An 18,722-nucleotide genomic window follows, 5' to 3' on the forward strand; every position below is an offset into this window, starting at 1 on the left:
GCAGACATTCAGTCAAATCTTGTAAAAGCTTTTTTAATGTAAACAATAAAACAATAAAAGACAGAACATGTAGTTTTTATCAGGAGCCAAATACTTTCTCTGCTGTGTCACTGCTGCACATCGAACTTACACCGTGTGTTTTTACTGCCGCGTGTTTTTACTGCAGCGTGTTTTTACTGCCGCGTGTTTTTACTGCCGCGTGTTTTTACTGCCGCGTGTTTTTACTGCAGTTTGTTTTTACTGCCGTGTGTTTTTACTGCAGTTTGTTTTTACTGCCGCGTGTTTTTACTGCAGCGTGTTTTTACTGCCGCGTTTTTACTGCAGCGTGTTTTTACTGCAGTTTGTTTTTACTGCAGTGTGTTTTTACTGCAGTTCGTTTTTACTGCAGCGTGTTTTTACTGACGCGTGTTTTTACTGCAGCGTGTTTTTACTGCAGTTCGTTTTTACTGCAGCGTGTTTTTACTGCAGCATGTTTTTACTGCCGCGTGTTTTTACTGCCGCGTGTTTTTACTGCCGCGTGTTTTTACTGCAGCGTGTTTTTACTGCCGCGTGTTTTTACTGCAGTTTGTTTTTACTGCCATGTGTTTTTACTGCAGTTTGTTTTTACTGCCGCGTGTTTTTACTGCAGCGTGTTTTTACTGCAGCGTGTTTTTACTGCAGTTTGTTTTTACTGCAGTGTGTTTTTACTGCAGTTCGTTTTTACTGCAGCGTGTTTTTACTGACGCGTGTTTTTACTGCAGCGTGTTTTTACTGCAGTTCGTTTTTACTGCAGCGTGTTTTTACTGCAGCATGTTTTTACTGCCGCGTGTTTTTACTGCAGCGTGTTTTTACGGCAGCGTGTTTTTACTGCAGTTTGTTTTTACTGCCGCGTGTTTTTACTGCAGCGTGTTTTTACTGCAGTTTGTTTTTACTGCCGCGTGTTTTTACTGCCGCGTGTTTTTACTGCAGCATGTTTTTACTGCAGTTTGTTTTTACTGCCGCGTGTTTTTACTGCAGCGTGCTTTTACTGCAGTTTGTTTTAACTGCTGCATGTTTTTACTGCAGCATGTTTTTACTGCAGCATGTTTTTACTGGAGTTTGTTTTTACTGCCGCGTGTTTTTACTGCAGCGTGTTTTTACTGCAGCGTGTTTTTACTGCCGCGTGTTTTTACTGCAGCGTGTTTTTACTGCCGCGTGTTTTTACTGCAGCGTGTTTTTACTGCCGCGTTTTTACTGCCACGTTTTTACTGCAGCGTGTTTTTACTGCCGCGTGTTTTTACTGCAGCGTGTTTTTACTACCGCGTGTTTTTACTGCAGTTTGTTTTTACTGCCACGTGATTTTACTGCAGCGTGTTTTTACTGCAGCGTGTTTTTACTGCCGCGTGTTTTTACTGCAGTGTGTTTTTACTGCCGCGTGTTTTTACTGCAGCATGTTTTTACTGCAGCGTGTTCTTACTGCCGCGTGTTTTTACTGCAGCGTGTTTTTACTGCAGCGTGTTTTTACTGCAGCATGTTTTTACTGCAGCATGTTTTTACTGCAGTGTATTTTTACTGCAGCATGTTTTTACTGCAGTGTATTTTTACTGCAGCGTGTTTTTATTGCCGCGTGTTTTTACTGCAGTTTGTTTTTACTGCAGCATGTTTTTACTGCAGAGTGTTGTTACTGCAGTGTGTTTTTACTGCCACGTGTTTTTACTGCAGCGTTTTTACTGCAGCGTGTTCTTACTGCCGCGTGTTTTTACTGCAGCATGTTTTTACTGCCGCGTGTTTTTACTGCAGCATGTTTTTACTGCAGTTTGTTTTTACTGCAGCATGTTTTTACTGCAGTGTATTTTTACTGCAGCGTGTTTTTACTGCAGTGTATTTTTACTGCAGCATGTTTTTACTGCAGTGTATTTTTACTGCAGCGTGTTTTTACTGCCGCATGTTTTTACTGCATTTTTTTTTTACTGCAGCATGTTTTTACTGCAGAGTGTTTTTACTGCATGTTTTTTCTGCAGCGTGTTTTTACTGCAGCTAATTTTACTGCAGTTTGTTTTTACTGCAGCATGTTTTTACTGCAGTGTGTTTTTACTGCCGCGTGTTTTTACTGCCGCGTGTTTTTACTGCCGCGTGTTTTTACTGCCGCGTGTTTTTACTGCATGTTTTTACTGCAGCGTGTTTTTACTGCAGTGTGTTTTTACTGCCGCGTGTTTTTACTGCCGCGTGTTTTTACTGCATGTTTTTACTGCAGCGTGTTTTTACTGCAGTGTGTTTTTACTGCCGCGTGTTTTTACTGCCGCGTGTTTTTACTGCATGTTTTTACTGCAGCATGTTTTTACTGCAGTTTGTTTTTACTGCAGCTAATTTTACTGCAGTTTGTTTTTACTGCAGCGTGTTTTTACTGCAGCATGTTTTTACTGCAGTGTATTTTTACTGCAGCATGTTTTTACTACAGTGTATTTTTACTGCAGCGTGTTTTTACTGTAGTGTTTTTTTACTGCTGACACACTGCAGCATTGAGTAATTTTGCAAACACTATCTGGACGTCAGTTTTGTTGCGCTGCGTTCAGACTCCTTTCAGAAGCATTTAAATCACAAATCATCATTAAATATCTATGATGACAAGGATGATGATAGTGTGTGTGTGTGTGTGTGTGTCTCTGTGTGTGTGTGTGTGTGTCTGTGTGTGTGTGTGTGTGTCTCTGTGTGTGTGTGTGTGTGTCTCTGTGTGTGTGTGTGTGTCTCTGTGTGTGTCTCTGTGTGTGTGTGTGTGTCTCTGTGTGTGTGTGTGTGTCTCTGTGTGTGTGTGTGTGTGTCTCTGTGTGTGTCTTTGTGTGTGTGTGTGTGTGTCTGTGTGTGTGTGTGTGTGTGTGTGTGTCTCTGTGTGTGTGTGTGTGTCTGTGTGTGTGTCTCTGTGTGTGTGTGTGTGTGTGTGTGTGTGTGTGTGTGTGTGTGTCTCTGTGTGTGTCTCTGTGTGTGTGTGTGTGTCTCTGTGTGTCTCTGTGTGTGTGTGTGTGTCTCTGTGTGTGTCTCTGTGTGTGTGTGTGTGTGTGTGTGTGTGTGTCTCTGTGTCTCTCTCTGTGTGTGTGTGTGTGTGTGTGTGTGTGTGTGTGTGTGTGTGTCTCTGTGTGTGTCTCTGTGTGTGTGTGTGTGTGTGTGTGTGTCTGTGTGTGTGTGCAGTACCTCCCAGGTGGCTCAGTGTGTCGGTCCAGTACAGATGAGTGTGATCTACCTGAGTACTGTAACGGCTCGTCGTCCTTCTGTCAGAGCGACGTCTTCATCCAGGTGAGACCTCAAACAAAACACCTTTCGTGTATTTATCAGTATTTGGAATTCTTTAAATGTATATATCGTTGGCTCCCAACTGGCGGGTCGTGGTCCAAAAGGTGCGGTCACGACAATGTCAAGTTTGTTACAAAAACATTTTATTTTGAAGTACAGTCAATTTGCAGTATAGAGCTTTTAATTTGAAGTGCTGTTTCTTGCTGTAGAGTGAGATTAGAGTGACAGTAACTGTGTGTGTGTGAGTGTGAGATTTTATTTTATTTATTTTATTTTCCTGTTTTTGGTATTATGTGACCTGTTTTTTTGTTTGTTTTGTCTTAAATGAGAGTCGGCCTAACGCACTGTTCTTTATTTATCAGAGGAAGGGGTTGGCTGTTTTTATTATATTTTATTCTATTTCTATTAATTTATTTTAATAATTTTGTTTTTATTTATTTATTTTACCCTCCCCAAAGCTACAAATATTTCTCCTTGAGCCTCTCTGGGTGACTTGCGGAAAATGCATGAAGTGTACGTCCCACATGATGTGTTCAAGGACTGTCAGAAGTTTAAAAATCTCAAAATAATATCTGTTTTTACAGTTTCTGGTTGTGATAAATGGTGTCATTTTTGGATTTTTTATTTTGGCAGGCTCAGGGGTTTAGAAGGCATGTTTTCTTTAAATGAACCACAGATTTTAAAAGAAAAAAAAACATGGCCAAAAAGTTTTCATGAAAAAGGAAAAATACAAATGACAAAGAGGAAAAAGGGGAAAAAAAATGCCAAAATTTATTAAGAGAAACATCCCTCCCAAACCTACCCATAAATTTTTCTTTAAAAATTGTGTTTTTTTATTTTTAAATACATACACACATATATGTTTTAATATATTAAAGCATACTTTTTTTTTAAATTTGGGGTTATTTTTAAAGAAAACATGCCTTCCAAACCCACGAGCCAGCCAAAATTCAAACTGCCAAAATGACACAAATGACAAAAAAACCCCCCAAAAAACAGGCCAACAGGAAAAAGAAAAACCTCCCTCACTCTACAGCAGGAAACCACACTTCAAAATAAAAGCCCTGGGCCGTAAATTCAGTGTACTTCAAAATAAAGTCTGTTTTTCACACGTCACCTGCGGCCCAAACAGAACGGACCCGCGACCCACCAAATCTGGTCTTAACGTGTCAGGACTTTAAGGTGTGTCTGTGTGTGTGTGTGTGTGTGTGTGTGTGTGTGTGTGTGTGTGTGTGTGTGTCTGTGTGTGTTTGTGTGTGTGTGTGTGTGTTTCAGAACGGGCAGCCCTGCAGGAACCATCAGGCCTACTGTTACAACGGGAAGTGTCAGCACTACGACGGACAGTGTCAGAGCATCTTTGGACCCAGTATGTCCGCCCGCCACTGAACACGCTCACGTCAACACGCTCAAGTCAACATGTCAACACGCTCACGTCAACACGGGAACACGCTCACATCAACACGGGAACACGCTCACATCAACACGGGAACACGCTCACATCAACACGGGAACACACTCACATCAACACGGGAACACGCTCACATCAACACGGGAGCACGCTCACATCAACACGGGAACACGCTCACATCAACACGGGAACACGCTCACATCAACACGGGAGCACGCTCACATCAACACGGGAACACGCTCACATCAACACGGGAGCACGCTCACATCAACACGGGAACACGCTCACATCAACACGGGAACACGCTCACATCAACACGGGAACACGCTCACATCAACACGGGAGCACGCTCACGTCAGCGATAACTCGACTCAGCTGACTCCACAGATATTGATATAAGTTATTGATGTTATCAGTGTAATATAACTTGACGATAAAGATGATGTCATACAGTCGACTTTTCACAAAGTTTAAAGAGCACGCTGACCTTCTCTCTCATCTTCACACCTCCTCCTCCTCTCCTCTCCTCTCCTCTCCTCTCCTCTCTCCTCCACCTCCTCCTCCTCTCCTTCTCTCCTCTCCTCCTCAGAGGCGAAGGCGGCTCCTGAAATCTGTTTTAAAGACGTCAACAGTAAAGGAGATCGCTTCGGCAACTGTGGCTCCTACAACTACGGCTACAAGAAGTGTGAGAGCAGGTAACACACACACACACAGTCACACACACACACACACACACACACACACACACACACACACACAGAGACGCACACACACTCACACACACATGCGCACACATACATGCGAACATGAATAATAGGGGACTATCTAAGTGTACTATCCAAGAGGGAACCTTTATTAGCAGTCATTTTAAAAATACAAAACTAGAATTGAAAATTTACTTTTGAGGTCTTCTTTCACAATATTACTGCAAATGTGATTTTTACAATTTTTTAAAGAAATTGCCAAGAGGGACCTGAAGCCTTGAGCGACGCCTGCTCTATCAAAGGGGACATCCATATACTGCAGTCAAACTGGTTTATCTTGGTTCTCTCACCTATAGAGTGCTTCTTTTTCACTAAAACTTCATTTGTATCTTTAAAAATGGGTATGTAAACTTTATTGCTTGCAATATATCAACATTTTTTGTGATAATAAATATTACAGAAATAATACTTGCCAAAGCAAAGTATATCTTTTAAAGAAGGCTCCCATAATCCTGTGAATTCAGTTTTATCTTACTATTTACTGTTAATAACTTTATTGTTGTCTTTGTTTTATATATGTATATATATATATATATATATATATATATATATATATATATATATATATATATATGTATATTTAGACCAGACCAATTGTAACTACCAATGTATCACCAAAATTCAGAAAATAAATCTATAAAGCAGTAACATTATACATAAAATGATCAGCAATATAATTACTTATTTTAATAAATAATATATTTATTTTAATTAATTAATCACTATAAAATGATTTAACACAAGTCTGTGACTAGACCTTAAAAGCTGTTTGCTTCCAAAGAAAGAAATCAAACTGTGACATGACAGTTGAGCTCAGGTCCAGAGAAGTCAGTGGTGTTTCTGGATTTTTGAATCTGGCTTTCACTTAGCATAGTAGAGTCTTAAATTGCATTTATAGATGCAGTGATGAACTGTGTTCACTGTCAGTGGTTTTCAGTGTCCCCAAGCTAATTTTTTGTGATATCATGTTGGTATTTAATGCAGTGCAGCTTTATGGGTCAAAGGTCATGGCCATTCATTTTTGGTTTTAGCCTTGTCCCTTTTATGCAGAGATTTCTCAAGGTTCTCTAAATCTTTTCATGCTATTATGGCAGATAGTTCATGGATTTGAACAGCAAATATCTTGTTTTGTAATGTATTCCTTTGTGTTCACAATAGTTTTTCAGTGATGGATGAAACACCTGTGTTTGTTAGTGTATTTTAGCATTATCTAATCTAGACCCCATTCAAAGATGTTTGTTGTTTTTAATGACTACAGTCTGTAAAACATACTACACACACTGGCATGCAGCATTGTCACAGTGCACAGAGAGTGTGCGTGAAGTGAAAGGCACATAATAAATGTTACGATAAGTTCACAATGACTCTCAGCTTTACAGGACTTTACATTCCAGTATTGTAAACTGAAACTTTTCTTTAGCACTTAAAGTTTAACTGGTATGTTAGTGTTTTTGATGGGCATTGAAATGGTGATGAGCACCAACAACTCATCTCAAAACCATCACAACAGGATACACATCTATGAATGGGCCTTCATAAGTCGACTTTCTGTTTGTACTCTTTGAACTTTGCACTCTAAAAAGAAAAAAATGTCCACACTCCATTTCCTTTTTGTAAGAAAACTAAAAAAGGAGTTTTAAATTAAATTATGTAACATCAAACTTTGACTTGACCTTTAAATTGTTCAATTTCCAAAATACTTACCCTGACCAGTTTTCACAAGTAGTGAATGTCAATCAAGTTTTCAATATACTGTGTTCTCAGTCTGTACTTAAAGAAATGCAACTTGTTTGTTGGTGCAATATTACAGAAGAAGGTCCACCCTTGAGTAGGATATAATGACATGAGTCCACTGTTGGCTGGTACATAATGTCACAAGTTCCTTCTTAGATAGCAGGAGACGCTCACACTCAACCATGTAAAGCACATACAAACATATTTAATAATACTTGTGAAAAAATCTCATCTGAATAATGTTACATTTCTTCTTCAAATATGATTTGTTAGTATGTTTGTGTAACAGAATATAAAGGCTCAACTTTAGTGGCTGGCTTAACCTTTTATGGCTTGATACTGTATTAATGGGAAATTATGCCCATTTCTAAAATACATACATATTATTTTCTATGATCTAAGGCAGTCTAAAAACATTAGTAAACATGGGCAACTCCCATATCCAAAAACTGGAGTGCTTGTGATGTCATGTGATATAAAGTGTAGAGTTGCTCCATTGATATGAAATTGTGAAAGATTTTCTAGATGACACTGAGAACAGCCAGAACAATGTTATAAGTATATGGGAACATTTTCTGTTACAGAACTGACAACACCAATATAATAAAGTTCATTTGGGTTTAAGGATAACAAACATTCTGTTGGTCCCCAAAATTATGCTCTCGATGAGCAGAAGGAGCAGCTCCAGACTTTATACTTCATGACATTACAAGTCTGAGACTTCTTTCTCTAGTGTCTAGATCAGAGATATCACACATACTGGCTGATCCCTTGGCCATGGAAAAAACATACTGGAATTCCTACTTTAGATGTTCACCTTTACAATGAAGGGTTTCCAGAAAGGACCAAAACGATATAAAGGTCAGCAACAGTATTTGCTGATTAATCATAAAAATAGATTTATTATCAGACTTTTACTGAAATTCCCATTAAGAGTTATTACAAGCACAGGATCTCTTTTACAATGTATGCGTAAGCTTTCAATGTATATGCATAAGAATGCATTTTCTTTGTTGATCAACATTACAGAAAAAGGGCCACACATAAAGAATAAAGCGACGGTGGTCCCAAGTTGGGTGGTACATAATGACACAAGTTCCCTTTTGGATAGGACAGAGTGATATTCACTCCACCATAGATTAATGAAAAAGAAATAGAAAGGTGCATTTGTAAAGAGAAAAATATCTAATACAAAATGTATCTATTCAGTAAAGCTTCTCATTGTTTAGTAAATTGGCACCAGAAATGTTGCCATTGTAGCTATTTAAAATAAAGGCTATAATGTGAACACAATTATAACTTGTCTTAGTATTCACTGTGACGTGACAGATGAGCTCAGGTCCAGGGGAAGTTGGCAGTGTTTCTGGATTTTGTTGATATCTGGCTTTCACTTTGCATAGTTAAGTCTTAATTTGCATTTATAGATACAGTGGATAAACTGTGTCCACTGTCAGTGGTTTTTAGTGTCCCCGAGCTCATTTTGTGATATCCTTCAGTCATGTTGGTATTTAATGCAGTGCAGCTTTATGGGTCAAAGGTCATGGCCATTCATATTTGGTTTTAGCCTTGTCTCTTTTATGTATTTCTCAAGGTTCTCTGAATCTTTTTCATGCTATTATGATAGGTAATGGATTTGAACACCAAATATCTTGTTTTGTAATGTGTTCCATTGTGTTCAAATGAATAGTTTTTAGTGATGGATGAAACACCTGTGTTTGTAAGTGTATTTTAGCATTATCTAATCTAGACCCCATTCAAAGATGTTTGTTTTTTAATGACTACAGTCTATAACATATACTACACACACTGGCATGCAGCATTGTCACAGTGCACAAAGAGTGTGCATGAAGTGAAAGGCACATAATAAATAATATAATAATACGATAAGTTCACAATGACACTCAGCTTTACAGGACTTTAAATTCAGTATTGTGAACTAAAACCTTTCTTTAGCACTTAAAAGTTTAACTGGTATGTTAGTGTTTTTGATGGCATTGAAATGGGTGATGAGCCACCAACACCTCATCTCAAAACCATCACAGCAGGATACACATCTATGAATGGGCCTTCACTAGTTATCTTCTGTTGACCCCATTCAAAGAGGTTTGTGCAACCCAGAACTAAGTTTTTATTATTGTTATATCTATTTTTGGTTGTTTTTGATAACTATAGCTGGTAACACATAGAGTTGTAAATTAGTTGGCAAATACAGGGCTGGTATACAGCATTGTCACTGCATGCACAGAGAGTGTGCATGAAGGCATGTAAGTTGCTAAAATAAGTTTTACATTGACACTCAGCTTTTTACAGGTCTTACATTCCAGTGTTGTCAACTGAAACAACTCTTTAGCACTTAAAGTTTAACTAATGTTAATGTGTTTCTGATGGCCATTGCGTTAAAATTCAGACAAACAGAGCCACTGAGAGCCAAGATGCCCTACTGCTTTAGAGGGCCACTTAATAAATAATTACCTTTCAATTATTTCAGTGATATTACATACATGTGGTTATTATGTCACTTCCCAGCAGATGTTTCTTCATGTGAAAAAAACATGTTTAACTCCTTTTTGAATAGCTTGTAGTCAATTGTGCAATTGACAAATGTGGGAATTTGCTTGTATTTCTATACTTTACAGTTTAACATTATCTTACCCAACATCCACTTGTTTAACACAGGAAAGAGGAAAAAGCCATGTTTCAGTCAGATACAACATCTAGGATATGAGAAGTAAGCAACCCTGAAGCCCAATGTGTAATGTCCTCACGACCATAACGACCATCGTCAGCTAGAAGAAACCATCCCCGCACTGCAGGGAATCAAGGCCTGACAGATTTTCACAGGCTGGACTTGCAGAGAATCAAACCCTCACCCACTGCAGGTCACTCACTTCTCAGTGGCAGCAGTCTCCACTGTTCAACACTCAAAGTTAGGATCTGAGAATCATATGGGTGCTGGTCACCCACCTCTTCAGTGTAGAAGAAATTACATATTTTTGTCCACTTCATCAACTGAAGGCCAAGTAAATATAAAAATATATCTATAAAACTGTGTGTGAATGTAATAAAGACAGATTGCTTTCTAAAGAATGCACAAAGCCACTGAATCAAATGTACATAGATCATACAGAGATGAATAACATTTTTTTTCACACATATGAATACTCGGCCTCTTTTGGGATGCATCTTACTCCATAAATGTGGTAATTTTACGTGTCGGTATCATCTTTCTGAAGCTGGCAATACTGTATTATAGGCATCATTAATAATTTGTTAACTGACTGTTAATTATACTTTTGTCAATACTCCTTGATAACCAATGAAGAAATGATAACTAATCAACTTTACCCATTATAAGTAATGTTATAGATTGTTATTTTATTAGTCAAATACCAAGACTTATACAGTCTTGTATAAATACATAAACCTAAGTATTAATGGTTTCCAACTAATTTGTAAACCTTTGTAAAACAAAAAAAGTAAATTATACAATATAAATATCTCTTGGATAGATAGACCAAATATTTATAACACTTTGTTAACTATTAATAGTTGGTTTGAAAACTGTTTATAAACATTGTTTGATGGTTTCTATAAAGTTGCAACTGCTAATGGTAATAAACTGTTAAACTGTTAACAAATACCATGTAGCAGATCTTGAAATACTATTTGGAAGACCATTATAAAGTTGCAGTTACTATTTAAATCTTTTGAGTCACTTAATAAATAATGTCTTTTCTAAGCACTTTGTAAAGTATACATACCGTTTGCCCTTCATTAAATTTTTAATAGGTTACAAAGTTGCAAAACAACAATAACCCACTACATTTATCTTTGGCTCAAAGTTGCATGTCAACATTGACTTTCTGTTCATATATGTGTTTTTAAATGATAATCACAATAATCAGGACACAAATATGTACTCTTTTATAGCTCACCTATAAAACATTTAAAAGGGCCAAATTAGTTTTACTCCATACAATCAATAACCATTGACAACATTTTAACTATCTAAATAATGTTTGTAGATGCTTTACAGAGTATCTAATTCTGTAGTATTGTTTTACCTCTTTAGTTAAAACAGAACCTTTTATTATAATTAGAATAATGAAATGTAAACTTGAGGCAATAACCTTGTGCAACATCAAAATGGTATGTCATGAAATAACAGATGTAATCATTAGGTAACTGAATATGTTCAACTACTTAAATATCCATAATAGTACAAGTTTTGAAAAAAAAAAAACAGTATTTAAAATGGGAATTAAAGTGGAGAATTGTATGCCTACTCCATTTATTTCAGGGTGTTCTTCCCAATAATCCAGGGATGTTGTACTAACCAAGATAAGCAGTGTGTGCTACTTGTTAAACCCAGGATGGAGAATAAGCCACGTTTCAGTCAGTCTAAATCAGATACAGCATCTTGGATATGAGAAGTTAGCAACCCTTAGCTCAATGTGTCATGTGCTAACGACCATAATCGCCAGCTAGAAGAAACCATCCCCGCACTGCAGGGAATCAAGGCCTGACAGATTTTCACAGACTCACTTGCACAGAGTCAAACCCCTCACCCACTGCAGGTCACCACTTCTCAGTGGCAGCAGTCTCCACTGTTCAACATTCAAAGTTAGGATCTGAGAATCATATGGGTGCTGGTCACTCCACCTCTTCAGTGTAGAGGAAATTACATATTTTTGTCAGCTTCATCAACTGAAGGCTCATAAATCTAACAATATATCTATAACACCATGTGATTGCTTACTTAATAATGCAGAGCACCACTGAATCAAATGTTTAACATCTTAGAGAGATGAACAACAATTTTTTCACAAACAAATGAATATTTAACCTCCTTTAGGGATGCATTTCTTACTCATAAATGTGCTGGTAATTTTACATGTCAGTGTCATCTTTCCTAAGCTGGCTGTTAACAGACTGTTAATTTCACTTTTGTCAATACTACTTGATAACTAATAAATAAATTGCAACTACTGATGGTACGCTGATACACTGATACACTACTGATGGTATATTGTTAAACTGTTAAAAAATACCATGTAGTGGATCTTGACATATTATTTGGGAGGCCATTTTAAAGTTGCATTTGCTGTTTTAAATCTTACAGTCACTTAAAAATGCTTTGTTTCTCAGCGCTGTGTTAAGCATGCATACATGTTTGCCCCATTAAATGTTTTATAGGTTAGAAAACTATTTATTTTCCTATATAAGTTCAAACTGATTTATGACCATACCTTTTAAATTTATATCACTGCAGCTCAAATGAAAAGGGTTCAGGAGGTGAAAAATGGACTACATAAATTCAACATTACAGATCAATAACAAAACCTATGTTACAAAACTACAATAATCCACCATGTTTTTTTCTTTGGCTCAATGTTGCATTCTGACATTTTATTTCTGTTTCCTGAATATTTTTAACATGATGATCAGACGATCACTCTTACTCTTTAGTTTTGTTTTACTCCTATAGTTGAAACCAAACCTTTTATTATGATTAGAACAATTAAATGTTAACTTGGCACAATAAACTATGTAACATCACAATGGTTTTGCCATGAAATTCATGTAATTATTAGGTGATTAAATATGTTCAAATATTTAACTATCCAGTAAAAAAAAGTACAACTTTTGTATCAGTATTCAAGCTAGTGGGAATTTGAGTGGAGAATTATATGCCCAATCTGTAAACTTTTAGGATGTTCTTCCCAATAATCCAGAGATGTTGTACCAGCTAAAATAAGCACTGTGTGCCCTTGCTTAACTCCAGGACAGGGGACAGACCCATGTCTCAGGCAGTCAGAGTTGGATGTAACATTCTAGCTAATATAAATTAGCATCTCTGAAGCTTAATGTGGAATGGCCTATTGACCATCGTCAACAACAAAGAAACCAACCCCACACTGCAGAGAATCAAGGCCTGGCACAGAGCTGCACACGCTGACCCCTCACCTCTCCAAAGTCACTCATTTCTCAGAGGCAACCTTAAAGGCACATGGGTGCTGGACACTCCACTCAGTCAATGTGGAGGATTGTTTAATGCTTACATCATAAACTAAAAAACCCTTTAAGGAATTTGAAATTCTTCATATAAACCAAAACTGTGTTGAATAATAATAAGTCCCTCTGGTCACTGCAGCATGCACACAGAGAGATGGCAAATCATTTAATCCAATACAAAATGAGTAGTCAGCCTCTATTAAACAATCCATAAATGTGTTGGTAATTTTGCATGCCAGTACACCCATTTAAAAACTCTCAGTTCCCTCTCCTACAACAGAAAACTTTAAAGGTCGTACACAGCAGACAATCCAATCCAAATCTCTCAGCGTTATTTTTTTTATTTTACTTGAAAGCGAATCCTATTTTGATCCTAGTTCTGCAGTTTTTGTATTGTTGGCTGTTTTATATTTCTTTAGTTGTTTTAGTAGTTGTAGTTGTTTTTGGATTTTCTTGAGATCTAGTAATGTATATACAATTTTGTCTGTCTAATGCAGATTTAAGATTAATTTAAAACATTGGAGAAAATATAAAACAAAACAAAACAAAACAAAACAAGAAGTGTCATTTTTGTACAGGCCAAGAGGGGACAAAGTGTGGACTGACTTTCCTTTTTAGAATTTAAAGTTAAAGTACAGCCAAAGTACAGCCAAAACCTATAGAATTTGAAATAGTTCATCTCAGCAGTTGAACAGAGGGTTTCAGAGGTTAATCATTCCTCTAACTGACTTATCCCTGTAACTGAGACAAACTGATTGCTCACAAAACTCCCATATTATAAATACCATTAAAGATTGCTCTAGTCATTTATATCATGATGGGTTGTCAATGTGTTTTCAACACAAGGTAAAAGGAGCACACTCTTAAACAGCAACTCAAAAACTTATTCAGGTGCACGATTCAAAAAGTAATGTACTGAAAAAACTAAAATGATATTTCTATCTCCAATTTCCTAAAAATAAATAATTTTATTATTACATTTTGTAAGATTATTTTCTTTGAACAATAATGCATCTAACTTCTTTTTTCCTATTCTTTGTCATTTATCCATGTTGAAATGGGAATGTCACTCTATACTATATATCTAAGATGGAACTTGTGTCATTATATACCAGCCAACAGTGGACTCATGTCACTTTATACAACTCAAGTGTGGACCTCTTTTCTGTAATGTGGGCGACAAATAAAATGGATTCCTATAGATGGGCACACATACATTGATTTCAACCATAACAATAAATGCCAAATTCAGCTGATTCCTGTGAATTCTGGGAGACCCTGCAATTTGTCAAATCACTGCAACTATACAGAATTCTTAACTATTTAAACCGGTTAAAATCTGATTTTCACTGTATGTCTGCCCACAACTAATCCACTCAGTTCCTCAGTTGCCCTCTAAGTATTTCTGAGTGGCTCTGATGTTTTACAAAGAAGACTTTGGACCAGCAAAGCTATTTTTAAATTATTTGCTTCATTTTATACAAATATTGGCTCTGAAAAGGCATCATTCAATGATGATGAAACTTTATTCCTTTTTTTAAAAAAAAAATAACATTTTGTTTTAATATTCTTTTCCAATAGAAAAAAACTTTAAATCCTCAAAAATAAAACCTAAAACTTGCATGGCATTTTTTTTTGCTTTGTAAAAACTGTTAAATGGAAGTTTTGAGTACGCCCATCCATATTCTCAAGTGATGCTAGCCACGCAAGATGTATGCAGATGTGCCTCAGGTGCTGTCTGTTCACTGACGTATAATAACAATGCCGCTGGCTCTGTCCGGCTATGTTCTCATCTCACATCATCCTGCCATGATCCAGATTGATGCAGGTATGCCAAAAGCACTGACAGAGGAATGTATTTGAAAAGTTAACAATGAGAATGGACTGGGGTAGCCCCTTTTAAACACAGTGTCAAGCTATAAAATGGTAAAGACATCCACAACGGCTGAGCCTTTATATTCAGTTACAAAAATACATACTTACAGATCCTTTTAGAAGCAAAAAAATTACATGATTTAGTTTAGATATATTTACAAGTAACTTGTGTCATTATGTACCAGCCAACTGTGGACCCCTGTTGCTTTATACTACACAAGTGTGGACCTCTTTTGCCTGTAGAGTAGATCAGCAAATAAAAATGCATTCCTGTGATTATAGAGAAACAAAACATATGTACATTGTAAGATTGACAGAAATCTAGTGCTTCTAGTGCATCTAAAAACTCAAAGGGAGTTTTGGAGGATTGAGCTAATCTCAAGGTTAAGTTAAATTCTGATAATAATAAACTAATTTAAGCAATTCATTAAAATTAGTAAAGATCTTGCTAGTATTTTCTCTCCACATTTTCTTCCTACCATTATTATTATTATTATTATTATTATTATTATTGTTGTTATTGTTATTTCTCCTTTCTTTAGATTTTAAAATATTTCGCCTTGCCCTCTGGGGAAGCCAGCATTGTAAAAACAGTGTCAAGCTTTAGATGGTTAAGCCATCCACTAAAACTGAGCCTTTATAGTTTGTTATAAAATATTAGTTATAATTATAATAATCACAGTCATTGTAATCATAGTTGAGGAATAATTTTTGAATTATTTAGGGTGAGATTCTTTGTGTAAGTCTTATCTATCTCATTTTATTTATTCTTTACATGGTGGAGTGTGAACGTCACTCCATGCTATCCAAGAGGGAACTAATTGTCATTATGTACCAGCCAACAGTGGACTCATGTTGCATTATCCTATGTTTGGACATGTTTTTCTATAATGTGCACCCACAAACAAATTACATTTCTATGAGTACAGACTGAGAGTGTATATTGAAGTATATTGAAAAACTGATTGACATTCAGTGCTCGTGAAAACTGGTGGTCAGGTCAGTCGCTAGGGACTGAACAACTTTAAAGGTCTAGTCAAAGGTCTGATGTTACATCATTTTACATAATTAAACCTAAAAAGAAAAATCTTACTGCTGATCATTTTATGTAAAGGTTTATTCTGCTTGGATTATAGTTTTCTTGCTTTTTTTAAGGCTCTAAAATACTGATTTCTCTCCTGCCTTCTGGGTTGCCCTTTATTTTAATACAGTATAGAGCTTAAAACTTATTAAATCACCTAAAGCCAAGCCTTGAATTTTAATGCAAAGACTAATAACAAATCACGTTTCAGGAGACTGGTGTCTTTATTAACCCTATCATGCTATTTGTATCATATTTGATACATTACATTCTGTGGCCTTCATGTCACCCACATTAACATTACTAAAGCCTGTTTAACGGCCCATCTGCAGTCTGAAAGGCTGCTGGGGAGAGGAGTGTTAAAAGCGACGTGTGTGAATGGGTCGTTCAAATACCAGCTCCAACCAGGAGGGAGAGCTCTGAATATGGATATAAACACTCACACACACTTTGGTCCCCTCTTGGCAAAATCTGAAAAATTTCACCAGAGGCCATAACACATGATATTATGATGATTTAGAGCATGTCCAAGTGGGGACTTAAAAAATGTCCCCTGTTAGTTTTGCCGTTCCCTGTTGGTGACTGTGTAACGATGAGTATGTTCCCTGTTATATATATGCGCGAGTGCACACGCACACACACTCACACACACACACACTCACACTCACACACACACTCACATACACGCGCACTTGCACACACTCACATACACACACAATCACACACGCGCACTTGCACACATACACACACACACACACACACATACACACACACACTCACACTCACACACACACACACACTCACACACACACACACACTCACACTCACACACACACACACACACACACACACACACACACACACACACACACACACACACACACACACACACACACATACACACACACACACACACACAGTGATTCCAGAGACTCAATGTTGCTACGGTCATGAAACGAGCAATTTCCACGCCTGGAAACGTGGAAAACTGAATATCCCCTGAGCGTTTTTAAAAATGTGTCCGTCTGAAGAAAGCGTCCGAGTCTTCCGTGGCGTCTCTGGGTGGACTGATGTTTTTCTCCGTCTCCATAGAAACGCTCTGTGCGGGAAGCTGCAGTGCTCCAACGTGCAGGCGGCGACGGTGTTCGGCATCGAGCCGTCAATCATCAGCACGCCGATCGGAGGAGCCAAATGTTACGGAGTCGACTTCATGCTCGGCTCCGACGTCCCCGACCCCGGCATGGTCAACGAGGGGAGCAAGTGTGGAGACAACAAGGTGAGGAGGAGGAGAGAGGAGGAGGAGGAGACAACAAGGTGAGGAGGAGGAGCGAGGAGAAGGAGGAGAGAGGAGGAGAGAGAGGTGGAGGAGAGAGAGAGGAGGAGGAGGAGGAGAGAGGAGAGAGAGGAGGAGAGAGGAGGAGAGAGAGAGGGGGAGGAGAGAGAGGAGGGGAGGAGGAGAGAGGAGGAGGAGAGAGAGGAGGAGAGAGGAGGAGAGAGAGGGGGGGGAGAGAGAGAAGGGGAGGAGGAGAGAGGAGGAGGAGAGAGAGGAGGAGAGGTGGAGGAGAGAGGAGGAGGAGACAACAAGGTGAGGAGGAGAGAGAGAGGAAGAGGAGGAGACAACAAGGTGAGGAGGAAGAGCGAGGAGAAGGAGGAGAGAGGAGGAGAGAGAGGAGGAGAGAGAGAGGGGGAGGAGAGAGAGGAGGAGAGAGAGGAGGGGAGGAGGAGAGAGGAGGAGGAGAGGGAGGAGGAGAGAGAGGAGGGGAGGAGGAGAGAGAGGAGGAGAGGGGGAGGAGAGAGGAGGAGGAGACAACAAGGTGAGGAGGAGAGAGAGAGGAGGAGAGAGGAGGAGAGAGAGAGGAGGAGGAGACAACAAGGTGAGGAGGAGGAGGAGAGGGAGGAGGAGAGAGAGGAGGGGAGGAGGAGAGAGAGGAGGAGAGAGAGAGGAGGAGGAGGAGGAGAGAGGAGGAGGAGAGAGGAGGAGGAGGAGAGGAGGAGGAGGGAGGAAGGGGAGGAGGAGGAGAGAGAGGAGGAGGGAGAGAGAGAGGAGGAGGAGAGAGAGAGGAGGAGGGAGAGGAGGAGGAGAGGAGGAGGAGAGAGAAGGAGGAGGAAACAACAAGGTGAGGAGGAGAGAGGAGGAGGAGGAGACAACAAGGTGAGGAGGAGGGGGGAGGAGGAGAAGGATGAGAGAGGAGGAGAGAGAGGTGGAGGAGAGAGAGAGGAGGAGGAGGAGAGAGAGAGGAGGAGGAGGGGGAGAGAGGAGAGAGAGGAGGAGGAGAGAAAGGGGGAGGAGGAGGAGAGAGGAGGAGGAGAGAGGAGGAAGGGAGGAGAGAGGAGGGAGAGAGGAGGAGAGAGGGAGGAGAGAGGAGGAGGAGACAACAAGGGGAGGAGGAGGAGAGAGAGAGTGAGAGAGGAGGAGAGAGGAGAGAGAGAGAGAGGAGGAGAGAGGAGAGAGAGGAGGGGAGGAGGAGAGAGAGGAGGAGAGGTGGAGGAGAGAGGAGGAGAGAGGAGGAGGAGACAAGAAGGAGAGGAGGAGGGAGAGAGGAGGAGAGGGGGGGGGAGAGAGAGGAGGAGGAGGAGATGAGAGGGGAGGAGAGAGAGGAGG

At 39.0% G+C, this 18,722-nt stretch overlaps 1 protein-coding gene across 2 annotated transcripts in view; it reads left to right on the top strand.

The window, feature by feature from the left end:
• The window catches only part of adam9a (ADAM metallopeptidase domain 9a), a 66,190-nt gene that overhangs the window by 31,222 nt on the left and 16,246 nt on the right, over positions 1 to 18,722 (top strand). For both annotated transcript variants that reach the window (XM_088076075.1, XM_088076076.1), the window contains exons 14-17: positions 3,142 to 3,246; positions 4,519 to 4,609; positions 5,241 to 5,346; positions 17,213 to 17,396. In XM_088076075.1, the coding sequence (XP_087932201.1) occupies positions 3,142 to 3,246; positions 4,519 to 4,609; positions 5,241 to 5,346; positions 17,213 to 17,396 (486 nt within the window). The remainder of the gene's footprint in view (positions 1 to 3,141; positions 3,247 to 4,518; positions 4,610 to 5,240; positions 5,347 to 17,212; positions 17,397 to 18,722) is intronic.

Source organism: Plectropomus leopardus, chromosome 4 (assembly GCF_026936395.1).
Source record: "Plectropomus leopardus strain MGB_pleo_1.0 chromosome 4, ASM2693639v1, whole genome shotgun sequence".
NCBI lineage: Eukaryota > Metazoa > Chordata > Actinopteri > Perciformes > Serranidae > Plectropomus > Plectropomus leopardus.